At 55.4% G+C, this 12397-nt stretch overlaps 4 protein-coding genes across 4 annotated transcripts; 2 read left to right on the top strand and 2 right to left on the bottom strand.

The window, feature by feature from the left end:
• Positions 1-5694: 5694 nt before the first annotated feature.
• Positions 5695-7032, top strand: VTJ04DRAFT_5939 (uncharacterized protein; the record flags this gene model as incomplete). The annotated part of the gene is made up of 3 exons (XM_069364108.1): positions 5695-5727; positions 6288-6639; positions 6710-7032. The coding sequence occupies 3 exons, from the start codon at positions 5695-5697 to the stop codon at positions 7030-7032; spliced, it is 708 nt and encodes a 235-aa protein (XP_069217968.1).
• A 240-nt stretch (positions 7033-7272) lies between these two features.
• VTJ04DRAFT_5938 (uncharacterized protein) lies at positions 7273-10431 on the top strand (the record flags this gene model as incomplete). Its single annotated transcript, XM_069364107.1, has 4 exons — positions 7273-9331; positions 9399-9660; positions 9720-9987; positions 10081-10431. 4 exons carry the CDS (start codon positions 7273-7275, stop codon positions 10429-10431), a joined length of 2940 nt encoding a protein of 979 aa, XP_069217967.1.
• A 16-nt stretch (positions 10432-10447) lies between these two features.
• Positions 10448-11229, bottom strand: VTJ04DRAFT_5937 (uncharacterized protein; the record flags this gene model as incomplete). The annotated part of the gene is made up of 3 exons (XM_069364106.1): positions 10448-10624; positions 10701-11156; positions 11224-11229. The coding sequence occupies 3 exons, from the start codon at positions 11227-11229 to the stop codon at positions 10448-10450; spliced, it is 639 nt and encodes a 212-aa protein (XP_069217966.1).
• Positions 11230-11274: 45 nt separating this feature from the next.
• Positions 11275-12240, bottom strand: VTJ04DRAFT_5936 (uncharacterized protein; the record flags this gene model as incomplete). The annotated part of the gene is made up of 3 exons (XM_069364105.1): positions 11275-11634; positions 11703-11969; positions 12196-12240. The coding sequence occupies 3 exons, from the start codon at positions 12238-12240 to the stop codon at positions 11275-11277; spliced, it is 672 nt and encodes a 223-aa protein (XP_069217965.1).
• Positions 12241-12397: the final 157 nt, after the last annotated feature.

Raw genomic sequence — 12397 nt, 5'->3', positions numbered from 1 at the left:
ACCCTCTCCCTTGAGAGAACCTCGACTCACTCCTACCGTTGAGTACATCAAACATCGACTTTCTGTTGGGTATCTACAATGACCACGACACAGCAATCCCGAAACAACGGGAATTCAACGCTCATACAGTGGCAAAGCTTTCATGTTAGCCACAACCTCATCTTTACACCGCCTGTCCATTAGGCGCGAGCATCTGGTCACAATACCAAGGCCCAGACAACCTAAAATGCACGACAGAACAGAAATACAGATGTTAGCTCCACGGGTTCGGTAACTCTCTGGAGATTTTAAACCCCTGAATCTAAACTGGATGGGGATGGTTGGTCATGCCATGTTACAGTCAATCGAGTGATGTGCTACTCAGGGTTGAAACTATTCTGACAATCTTGAGCAGCTTCCCTCCCTTATTCTCTTGCCTAACAACACAGTAGCAGAAGTATCTCTTTCTTGACAAAGCCGAGCTGTATTGGTGTTCGATCTAGCCTTCCTCCCAAACAGGAATGTCGTTGGACCTCTTGGAGTCGTGAGGAGACTCGGGGCCTAAGACCTCTGTTTCGCACCAGAGAGTTAAGGAGGATCGGGATACGTCCATTGTAATTGCCTGGGGTAGCACAATAGAGTCGTCGAGGATGTCCTAGTCCATGCAGAGAGGCCTACAATGTGAGCGAGAGGTGTCTGAAGTGCCTTCGAAGGACTCTATGGAGGCTGCTGGGCCTTCTGCCCCAGATAGGTATGGACACCGAGACAGCAGAACTGAAAATGGACTGTCTGGGAGAGCCTGCCATTTTCTAAGGTTGGCAGATGGAGAAAGGTGGCCTGTAACTTGGTGGTGGTGATGACGGTGGTGCCAGTCATTGATGATGAACCTCGATGGCAACACCACAGGTCATAAGGTCCACTCATACACCCATCCCTCTTAAATCGCCCTTGGCCACTGACTTCACGCAGGCGACAAGAGGCAACGCTCAACTGCTGCCTGAGCTTGACCATGGCAATTGCCTCTTGATACGTCATACATCCACCCTCCATCTTGTGTTGTGTTCCTCCAGAGTCACATGCTTGGTTGAAGATCTAAGGTACGCACACAAGGATGGAGATTTGATCGTCCCAATCCAGACACGACGTGCAACGAGTCTGGCAGGAGGTTGGGCTCACAGATGGAAAGGCGTCGCACCTTTGGCTTCAAAGTCATACCACTCTGTTGAAGGCAATCTGGGGTGCCCAGCTCAGTGGTCGCAGGCATCTGTCTGTCCAAATATCCACCAATCAACAGAAAAATAGAAAAGCTTGACACTGACCTAAAAAACACAGACTTCGCGCTGAGAGTCTCAACCCGATGTGCAAGGTATTGGCATGATGGACCCACCGAGGTTGCTCCGTGTCCGGAGGCGGGGAGGCACGGATGGGGCAAGGGACCGAAGCCGACGGGACGGCGGCCGTAATCGCCGCCGAGGCCGTGTCCGGCGCCTTTTGAGGCGTCCGACCACCCCTGCATTGGACCAACCGGCATCGTTTAACCCAGGACAAAACTGAGAAGCCAGGTCAAGTTTCCCGGCCACTTTTGCTTTCAAAGCAAGCCCGTTTTGTTTCCACTTCCACCTTTCCCACCTCTGCGATGCTTCCCCCGCACCCCCAGTCTGGGGCCATGATCAAAAAGCTGGGCGCCCGATCTCCAACCCGATAAACACCCCTCACCCAAGCAAGTCCGAGCTGGACGGGACTGGAAGAAACGTGTTGCGATTTCTTTCGGCGAAACGATGGAGGCACTTGCGTCATGTCGTTAAACCAGCGTCACTTCGCCTGCTTTCGCTCGTTCGCTGGAGCCGACCGGATGATCGGGCAGGGTCTCGTTTTTAAGAGAAAGTGCCCAAACCCCGGGCTAATACCATGGACTTTTTTATTCTCTGCGAAAAGAGCGGCCCGGAAAGAAATGGATAAGGATGATGCCGGGAAGATTCCATTCTGGCGAGACCTGTGCTGTGACCTGCACGGGTATCGGAACCATGATTTCATGATCCATCCCATGCATGGCTCATCAATGTGCGGTCAAAGTGACAAAAAAAAGCCTGGTCTTCTGCTTTCTCACAAAAAAAATGATCTCAACAGTGAACTAACTCCCATGTAAGATGAACCAGCGAACAAAAGACCGCATTTTGCCAGCTAGTCAAATAGCTATCGCCAGTAGGTATTCCTCGTTTGTTGGCAGCAAGGAGGCGAAAAAGGCGCTAGCATCTGCTGCGGGGTTGGGGTTGCGGTGAAAGTGACCAAGCGAAAGCTGGTGGTGGTTTTTGTTGCTCTTCGCGGTGGTGGCAACAGACAACCTAGACCCAAGCCAGCCAGGGACATTCGGAGAAAAGGGAGGACACCCAAGAGAGTGTGAAAGCGACGGGTAGTTCATATGTACATCAGCTGCATATGCCACAGCACGGATGAGCGAGAAACAAGGGTAGACATCGCCACGACTTTTTTTGCAAGGGGGAAAAGATGGGAAGGGCGTGGTGGTGGTGCGACGTTGGTGGCCGAGCATGGCGTCGCAGTCGCCGGGTGACCACTGTTGTCCGTATCCGAAATCCGACCGAAAAGCGCAACAATGAAGGGCCATGACATAGGCGAGGAGAAAAACAAGAAAAGGAAAAGACCGTGTGAACATACCGCCTTAGTTTCCCCTTCAACAAAGTCCACGAGCACAACCCCCATTCCCGTGTCTCTAACCACGCGACCCGAGAGGCGGCATGAACTCCGAAACACTAGAATTGCCAAGTCCGCGAGACTTCAAGAGGCACGGAGTGAGATGGAACAGCGAAGAGGCGAGCTTGGAGTAATGTATCTTGTCTTGAACCACTTGGCTCCAGCAGCAGGGCAAAGAGCTTCGTTGCGTCGAGTGGAATCCTTGGTTGCAACGCCAAATGGACAGGCCAGGCCTGTCACGTTGCGGGTGAGGGGTTAAGAAATGCGTACTTCAGATTCAGAGGCTTGCAGCAAGGCCAGCGTCGTGTGAGGTGAGCGTCAAACGACCAAAACCGAGTACCACGACCAGACATTTTCTAGTGCAGCTCGGCCTCCCCACTTCTCTTTTGCCCGGCTGTGAACGCCTCGCGGGAAGATGCCGTGTTGGGAAAGTGGTCGTTTATATAAGTCGGGGGTGGTTAAGAGCCTCATGTTGCCCAGACCGCCGTCATTGGGGCAGGAGAAGGTGTTCATTCGGCCAAGCGATAAGCAAAAGGTTTGGCGCTGCGGTTGTGGTGCCGCCGCACATTCGTCAGGGGAGAGGGGTCTTTGCGGGGTTTGACGAGAGGGTTCTCAGGTTCAATAATGTCTGGGTGGTCTATCCTTCATCCAATGCCAGCACCTACGCTCAGTGTAATGGCTGTCTCGAGGTCTTGAGAGTCGAGAGTCGAGATGCAAATAAGTTTGAGGAATGAACCGACGCCCAGATGCTGAGGTGCGAATGATGGAGTGATCAATCGCCAAAGGGAAGGCATGATTCTTACCGCATCTTGCTGTGTAAGAGCGCAAAGTTACCACCGGCCGCGGGGCAGCTTGGGGCGTTGGGGAGGTACTGCATGGTGCCGTTTCGGGCAGCCGGTTGAGAGCAGTCAGACCCAACCCAAGTAGTGGCACCCAAGCGAAGGAGAATGGTAGACGAAAGACCGGGACGGACACACATCTCGGACAAGCTGATTAAGTACTCCGCAGCGGTTGGGCGATTTCATAACAAGCAAGCATGTCGTTTCCGACAGGACCAATGTTGGAAAGGTAGGGTACTCCGTCCACTTGTGGTAACTCACGTTCCGACATGTCATGAAACACCAAGTCTGGTTCCAGCGCATACAGCCGAACCATCGGAACTGGACATCTTGAATATCCAGGCGCCTTGCTGTCTGTAAGGTACTGTATGTATGTACAAACATATATACATACCTGATTGATGGAGGCTGGCTCTCCGACGAGGTCTCATATCAGTCTCTGCCTCCTCCTGCGCTTGCGCCCCATGTGACCGTGTCACCAGGCCAGCTCTGAGGGGTCATCGGGGGCCACTCTGTCCAGGGAATCCGTTATGAGGCAGGTGGGAGAGTGAGCTTCGATCCGACACCGAAGCATGGCAGAGTACGGGATGGAGAGGTTGCCTTGTTCCGTTTCGATGGCAGAAATATCGGGGCTTGGTTGGGCCTTAGGAGGCAACATTTATGTTCCAAGACTCGGAGTCTCAAGTCGTGCAACATGCATCACTCGTGTCATGACGGAAAAAGGGTCTCAAAGCGGAAGTGTGAGAGAAGCCAACAACGGCACGCAACATGCATGGTCAAAGAGAGGGGCGTAATACCTACGTGCAGGGAGTGAGTGACGGGACAGGTGCAAACAAAAACGCCACTCATATCTCAAGCAGCAGTGATACCACCTTGACATCACTCGCCAGTTTCGCTCAAACACACTCTGGGCCAAAATCATACTTGTGTCAGAACTAGATGTCCTGCTTGGACCCGACACTTAGGACTCCGATTTGATCGCCGTCCATCCGATGGTCCCGTCCAAGAAAAATCCAAGAAGACCAAACAACCCCGCATCCGCATCGGCCCCGTGGACACTGGGTTCATGGACATGGACGCTGGACACTTTGCACCGTGGACAGGTTACTTCTTGATTCAACCCAACCAAGACCTTGAGGCTGCTGGAACAACACGACTGAGGACGGCAAAGTGCACAGAGGAGATGCGCAAAAATGGGCCATGGGACCGCCTCCCGAAGTGATCGTCAGCTGCGCCGGGATCTTGGACATCGACAAGGCGGCAGGCAACCCGAAGTGTTTGGCCGGGGGTCGCCATTTCGTCAGGCCGGATACTGTTCGTACCGTCTCAGCTTCCAAAAGGGTTGTTACCGATGACCGTCCACCTCAGTATGTCCGACCTGAAATGCTGGCTCCAGGTACGTCGGATTGGTCACAAATCGGTGCCCGGCGGTGGCTTTGTTACGTACCGGGTGTGGACAAAAGGACGGGGCCCTTTTTGTCCGTTTATTCATCAAGTGTGGTGCTGGTTTTCCATGCCTGTTCCTGGAGTCATTCAGACATCATTCACCCATTTCAAGCCCAAACACCCCACTTTTAGTTATCTTCCAGGTTGCCCAGGGGCCATCGGGGTCATCGGAGAGGGTTCCTTCAGTGCCTACCCTTTGAGCTGATCTGACTGGATTGTCCACACGGCGTTGCTTCTTTGAGAGGGCCCATGACGCTGCCCGCTCTCATCCAGGCCTTGGACGGACATGGAAATATGAGGCGCATCGCACAGCCCAAGTTCCAAGGCCGCACAGTACTTACCGTACACACCATCTTTTTCGCCTGTTCTCGGCCTCTGTGTCTCCTCGTCTTCGTCCACTTCTTCTTTGTTGCTCCACTGGCGCCTCAAAACTGCGGCCCAACAGACACCCTGGTAGCTAGTTCCAGGTTAAGCGATGCGAGTGTCTGCGAGGATCCCCTTCGCTGGACATACAGCGCAATCATGCCCAGGCGACCCGGGCGGCCTTGGTGGCTTGCTACTGGCACTGCTTGCTGCCGGCGCTGCTGCCACTGACCACTGCATTCCCTGTCCCCGGTTGTGGTGCCCCTCCAAAACGAGCTGAGTCCCGGACCCAGAGAGGGTTGATGATGACTTGTGTTCGACTCGGTGACTTGTTGGCCTTGCTTCCGTGTCCGGTCCCATGCTTGCCCCCGTCCATCCGTCTGGCCTGAGGGTCAGTGAAGCCGCATATGGAGTGAGCCAAAAGCCCATGCCCACATCCAGCCCAGCCAGTGATGAGTCGTGAGCAGCAAAGAGCGAGCACGCCTCGCCTCTCACTCCATCCATCCCATCCGATTTCCATTTTACTCCGCCCATGGGCCCGCGCCCCCCTCACCACCCCGTGTTCCCGGCTGGCTCGATGATACAAAACCGACGCCATCCCCAGCCCGCCCTGCTTGGTTGTCCCTTTTTTTTTACTTGCCCTTTCCCGCCGCCTTTGCCATCCCGATGCTCCCTGCCTTCTCTCTCCCTTGAAACGACTGCATATTGCTTGCATTGTCCAGTCCATCCAACCCTCACCACTTTACCACCCCGCCATTCGAGCTGCCAACGTCTATACCTCCAACAGCGACAGACCATATCTTATCGGTCCTCATTATCGACGTCCCCGCAGCAGCAACACATCCACCACTACAACCACTACCACGACCAATCCAATTTGGCTGGCAGAGTAAAACGTATGAAAGCTGGGGAGGAGGATAGCTGAAAAGGGAGCAAACTAACCCAAGGTAGCTCGGTGATTTCGGGTTTTCTGGAGACAGCCTGACTCGTCCTGCTGCAACTCTGTCGGGGCTATTCGGCCGCAACCACGCCAGGAGGTTTGAGTGCCCTTGCTTACGCAACGGATGCAGCGGGTGTCGGCCTCTTCCGGATGAGTGTCGCCTCTCGGTCCCGCGGCACCACCGGCGATTCCGTCCGTCGGTTGATTCCTCCGTTTTCGCTTTTATTTCGTTTTTGGATCTCCCACGTCAGCAGGCCGTGATCCAGGCAGATTCCAAGTGTGTGCTGCCTTCTGCTTTTTGTACCGCCTCTCCTGACGGCGCAACGGCGGCCTGCACCAGCACCAGCCAGGACTCGGAAGGCGGTTTCTCACTCGAAGCAGCACCAACGAACGTGCGTTGGCTTTCCAAGACCACAACGCCTTATTTCCCCAGCTAAGGAAAAGAGGAGGATCTCATTGGCAGTGTTTGGACGGGGCGAGCAACGTGGGTGGTGGACAGAGCTGGCAGCGACATCACCTCCCACCAGTGCCAACGCCGGACACCTAGCGACAGCACACTGCGCACCGTCTTTGAGATCTGGATTGGACGCATTTCGTGGATCCCGTTGGGCAATTTATCGTTGGGCGTGGCAGCCTAGGGCCGAGGTCGCGGCTAGTTCCCCCATCTCGCTGTCTTTCCAGGTTCTCGCTCTGTCGGGCAGGGAGTATTTCTCGCCCCTGGTGGCTGTGGCGAACTCGAGATTCTGGAAGCTCTAGGTCTCTCTCTCCCGCCTCGTTTCGATTTCCTTGTACACCGCCGGACCTCGTGCTGTGAATGCCCGGAGTATTTCAGCTTTTGATTCCCCCTCTTCTTTTTTGAGACGAACATCCTGGGAAACATATTAGTGCCAGTCACTCATCGTCAACCGGGGCGTTCCCATACCTACCACCCCCTTTCATCTCACTCCTCCGGGCAGTGAAAAAGGAGAAAGGGATATCATGGCCGCGATTGACCAAATGGAGTACATGATGCATCAACCCGAAGCCCCGGCAGGGCAGGCACCATGCCCGGGTTCCTTTCTCAGTGGTCTTCCACAACAACGACACAGCTGTCCCTACTTCTCAACGTTTGGGCAACCGCAGACGGGGCAGTATCATCATCGAACCTTCCTAAACGAGGGCTCAACCCTACCCTCGCCGAGCTTCTCTCTTCCCCCGGTCTCCGGGCCAAACCCGACCCCGGCCTCCGCCCCGGCTCCGGCCCCGGCCCCGGTGTCTTTCCATCACTTCGGACCCACCGACCAACAGTCCCGACAACAACAACAATCATCTCAACAACTTCCTCATCTTCCGCAAATCTCCCAACTTTCTCAATTATCCCAATTTCCCACTCAGCTGCCGCATCTCTCAAGTCAGCTGTCACACCTGGACAGCACCTTCCGTTCCTTCCAGGGACCGGCTCCTTCGCCTTTGTCGTCGATCACCTCATCGTCGGGAAATCGAGGGATGAATGGAAGTTACCCCTCGGTGGGCACCCTCGACAACCAGCAGGGGCAGCAACAGCAACAGCAACAAGAGCACCAGGACAGCAGGCGGCAACAACAAGAACAACAGCAAGAGCAACAAGTCGACCGGCAGGGTTCGGGCCCACCTTTGACACAAAGGGATTCAGGCCCTACCCAAACTTCAGGCCAACAACACACCCAACCTCAGACCCCTCAGACCCAGGACCCTTCCGGGTCCTCTTCCTCCTCCCATTCTCATCATTCCCCTCCCTCTCAGTCCCACAATTCCTCTCCCTCTCACTTCCACTCTTCTTCTCCTCAACATCTTCCTACCCTACAACCATCCACCCTGCCATATCCCCAACCCTATTTATCTAGCCATCTCCATCATCCATCTTACGATCCTCTACATTCGTCGGGCCCATCTTGGTTCTCAGGCTCGACTACCGGCCCGGGAAGCCTGTGGTCGCCTCCTCCACTCCATCTCTACTCTCCGACAACCACCAGAACTTCGACCACCTCCTCGTCAACAACCTCTTCTTCTCTCACGGGACAAACCTCACAGCCAAGACCGACGCCCGCCGACTCACAGCTGGGCGGGGTGTCTGTACAACCTGGGCATTCTGCAAGTCCGAACTTCTCCCCCAATCACGACAGACTTCCCCCCGCCCTCTACTCCTACAATCGGGCCCCGCATTCCCTGCGCAACTCGATAGTCCTGCCAGCTCCTTCACATCTGTCGACGCAGCCGGCCGCTTCTGCCCCCGTTTCTGCCGCTACCACTCAGAGGCAGGGTCCCTCGGATGACAGCCAGCCGTCTCCGTCCACTCAATCGGGCCAGGACGCTGCGCCCGTAACTTCAAATCCGTCACCCGCTGTCACCAGTATGAGCGACAACCGGAACCCGCCTCCTCCCACGGCAGGGGCTGGCCGTGGTTTTCCCCTGTCGGATGGAACTGGCAATAACGCCAACACCTCCCAACAACCGTCGGGCACTTCGCAGCCGCCAATTTCCCAATATGTCCCGGCCTCCCACCTGCGTAATCCGTCACTCCTGACCCAACCTGTCAGTTTTGACCCGCCGATCACCTTCGGCCTCCCTGGCCAGTCGAACACGGCATCAGGGGATGGCCCGTCTTCGTCCGGTACGCAGCAGGGACCATCGGCGGCGACGACACCATCTCGGCAGCCGGATCACATCCAGGTTCGTGTGCGAGAGACGCCTGCCCGTCGTGCTCAGCCGGGGGCCCCGGCGTCGACCGCTTCCCAGCAGCCGATTCCTCCGGCTCCCGCGAGCCACCGCCGGGGCATGGTCTTCACACGCCGTGCCCAGGGAGACGATAGTGACGAGGATGGAGGATTCACAAGTAACGAGGATGACCAGATGATGCGCTACGAGGACGAGTTTGGAGCGATGCCTGCGCAGCTCCGCGCCATGTTCGCCGAGGATCACGTCCGAGCAGCCCAAGTGCTCCGGGGCCAACTTTCGGGGACTAAGCGAGTCGCCTCTAAGCAAGCCCTGGCTCAGTTGCAAAGCGTTGATCCCAGTACCCTGCCCGAGGGCGAGCGAAGTATGTTTTCCTTTCCTCTTTTTACCGAGGTATCGATCGTGTACTAACCATTTCTCCCCTTCTTCAGCTTGTGTCATCTGCTACAACGACTTCGGCCAGAAGAGCCCCGAGGGCGTTATCGAGGCCCCGCTACGCTTGCCGAAGTGCAAGCACGTCTTCGGCGACCATTGTCTCAAGAAGTGGTTCGAGGAATCGGACAGCTGTCCGTATTGTCGGGACAAAGTTCCGTCGGAGCCGGCCATGGGCCCCGCCTTCCGGGCGTTCCAGAACTATTACCGTCGTCATCATCGGGCTATTGGCTCGAGCAGTAGTTCTGCCGCTGCCTCGTCGTGAGTTTTCCATTCTTGCTCCGTCTGCAATTGCTCAGCTGACCTGTTTGTTCATCCAGGGAGGAGTCGATGCTGCGCGCTATTGCTGAACAGCAACGCGAGTTCACACGGTATAGGATCCGCCAGGAGGTTGCGAGCATTGCTCGATCCCGCGAGCGCCGGTCGCCCCCTTCCGAGCCCGAGAATCATCGCCGAACACGCCCGCGTCATGCCAGCTTCGCTCCGACGAGCTATATTTCGCCTCCGAACCCACCGCGCGCCCCAGCTGCGACCGCCCAGTCCCCGCCTGGGCCTGGGCTGAGCATGAATAGTTCGCTTCGTCAGCGTGTAATGCACCCCGCGCCCGGACCTACCGCGACCTCCGCGGATCAATATGCTATTCCTTTCGCACAATCGCTAACATCGAGTGTTCTACCGCAGATGGGAGGGCAGGGACCTGGTCCTTTCAATGGCCGCTTCTTGCCGCCGACGCAGCTTCCTCCTCTCAATCCTGCGCCGATGCAGGGCATGGACTTACCCGGCATGTTCACCTACGGAGCTCCTCCTCAGGCTCCGACTCCGAACTTCGCCTATGGACCATATCCCCAGAATTCGAATCCGAACCCATACCAGCCGGCTCTGTCCTTCAACCCAAGCTCGATGCCTCGTTACTCATTCCCACCGGCGCCTAATTTCGGACACCCTAATCCCTCCTCCGGCTTCATGGATCCAGGCAACGGCGGCTCTGGCGACTCCAATACCAGCAGCGGCACAGATCGCCCGATGCAGTAGGGGGGCACACGGGTTGTTAGACAACCGAGGGGCAGGCGCGTGATGACAGCGAATAGGACCCCCATCTCACCGGGTTCTCTGCTTCCTCCTGTTGTGACTTTGGAAGGCACGCCTGGACTTTTCTTCGTTCCGACCCCGACGATGTTGGTTCCGCCAAGGACACAGCAACCGCAGTCGGAACTTCAATCTCAGCCTGTATCGACGATGAGTTCTAGTTCAGCACCGCCGTTGGAGCCGCAGACGCCGTCATCTTAGGGAGCACAACCGACAATTTCTTTGCCGACAGAATCGCAATTGGACGTTTTTCCGACAAGCAGAGTTTTCGGGGAACAGACGACAGCCGTTCCCTCGGAGGTACCGTCAACATCGTCTTCGGGAATCACCCCGGCGTTGGAAGGACTTTCTCTGGTTGCCAATGGGACTCGGCCGCCCTCGTCTGGGGATGCATCGGCCACCACTGCTCCTGCCCAAGGTTCCATGACCGGAAGGCAGCGGCAAGATAATACTAAGAGAGGACGCTGGATGAGACGACGGACTCCGAGCGGAAATTGGCTTGTCTGGACTGGGAATTCTTTTCTTAGAATGCCAGGAAGGGCAAACGGACACATGCCGCCCCCTTTCTGGTGACGCCAGCAGGAGGAATAGTAATCGGACAGGCCAGAGTTGCGGATGGTCCGGTCGATGTTGGGCGCTGAGCTCCCTAATGTTTTTCTTTCTTCCTCCCCCTAATTTCTCGACGACTTTACTAGTGTTTTCTCTTTCCGGAATTGCATGACGCTGAAGTCCATGCACTTGCATTGCACTGCACTATAGAACGTCCTGTCTTTCTTTTCTTTTCTTCACTCACTTCTTTTTCCAGGGAACATCAGATGGGATGGGGGTGGCTGGTTGGTTTTCTGTCGACATTGAGAATGGTACAGACTCGGGGCGGACATGGATGACAGGCAACGCAATGGATGGGGTTGGGGGTATGGGTACGGCGTTAATACAGGGTGTGGTTGTTTTTTTGTCCTTGTTTTCATTTTTCCCCTCTTGTCTGAGTTTTTCTCTCTTTCTCACTCCATGAGTTGATGATGTTGTGAGTCTTGCTTGAGAGTGGTGGATGGACGGATGGGCAAGATGGGCTGGGTCTGGATCGGGTGGGGGGGGAATTTGTTTTCTCGTCTCTGGACCTACCGAACCTCCCGAACCTACAGAGAAGGTCTACTACGACAACAACAACCTAGAGCACTTTCCTACCCATCCAACTATCTCTCACTTCCATCACCTACCCACCGATCGATCGATCGATTGATCAAACCCAGGCTCAGACCCGGAAAGGAGGAGGAAATCGGAGGGAATGAAAGAAGAGCGACATGACGGACGGTGCGGATGATGGGAACGAAACCGGAGCGCGGTGCCTCTTCCGAGCGAAGTCTTTCATCTTTCTCTGTTCTACCTCGTTGAGTTCTTCTTGGTGCTGGGTCAGGGAGCGAAATTCTCCAGGGGCTGGAGGAGATGGATGGATGAGTGGATGGATGGCCAGAGGGGAATAATACCTAGGGGTCTGCGCCGAGTTTTACTCTACAAGGGTGGCAAGCGCTGAGTTCTTTCGACTGTCATCATCACGTTCTTGGAGCGAGAGAAGAAGAGAAAAAATGAGAAGCGGAGAGTGAAAGCGTTGCTATTTTTGCTTTGCTTTGCTTTTGTTGACTCTCGTTCTGTTCTGTGTGCACGTTCTTTTGCGAAGTGTCTAACTTGAATGTATGTACATAGCGTACCTACAGCGTGTGTGTGTTTTTTGTTCTGTCTTGTATGTATGTCGGGCATTGTCGCGGATTTCGCGTTACGCGATTGCGGATTTGCGCTACGCGGTCGCGGATGAAAGGTCTGGATGGTGTCGCGGATTCGCAAGCGGATACCTCCTTGGGATGGTCAGGTAGTGGCGGATTGCTGCAGAGGATTGGGTTGTCTTTATTTTTTTTTT

The sequence above is a fragment of the Mycothermus thermophilus genome, assembly GCF_041956435.1.
Source record: "Mycothermus thermophilus strain CBS 625.91 unplaced genomic scaffold VTJ04scaffold_4, whole genome shotgun sequence".
In the NCBI taxonomy this organism is placed as follows: Eukaryota; Fungi; Ascomycota; class Sordariomycetes; order Sordariales; family Chaetomiaceae; genus Mycothermus; species Mycothermus thermophilus.
The sequence above is the reverse complement of the archived record's forward strand: the minus strand, read 5'-3'. Positions and strand labels throughout refer to the sequence as shown.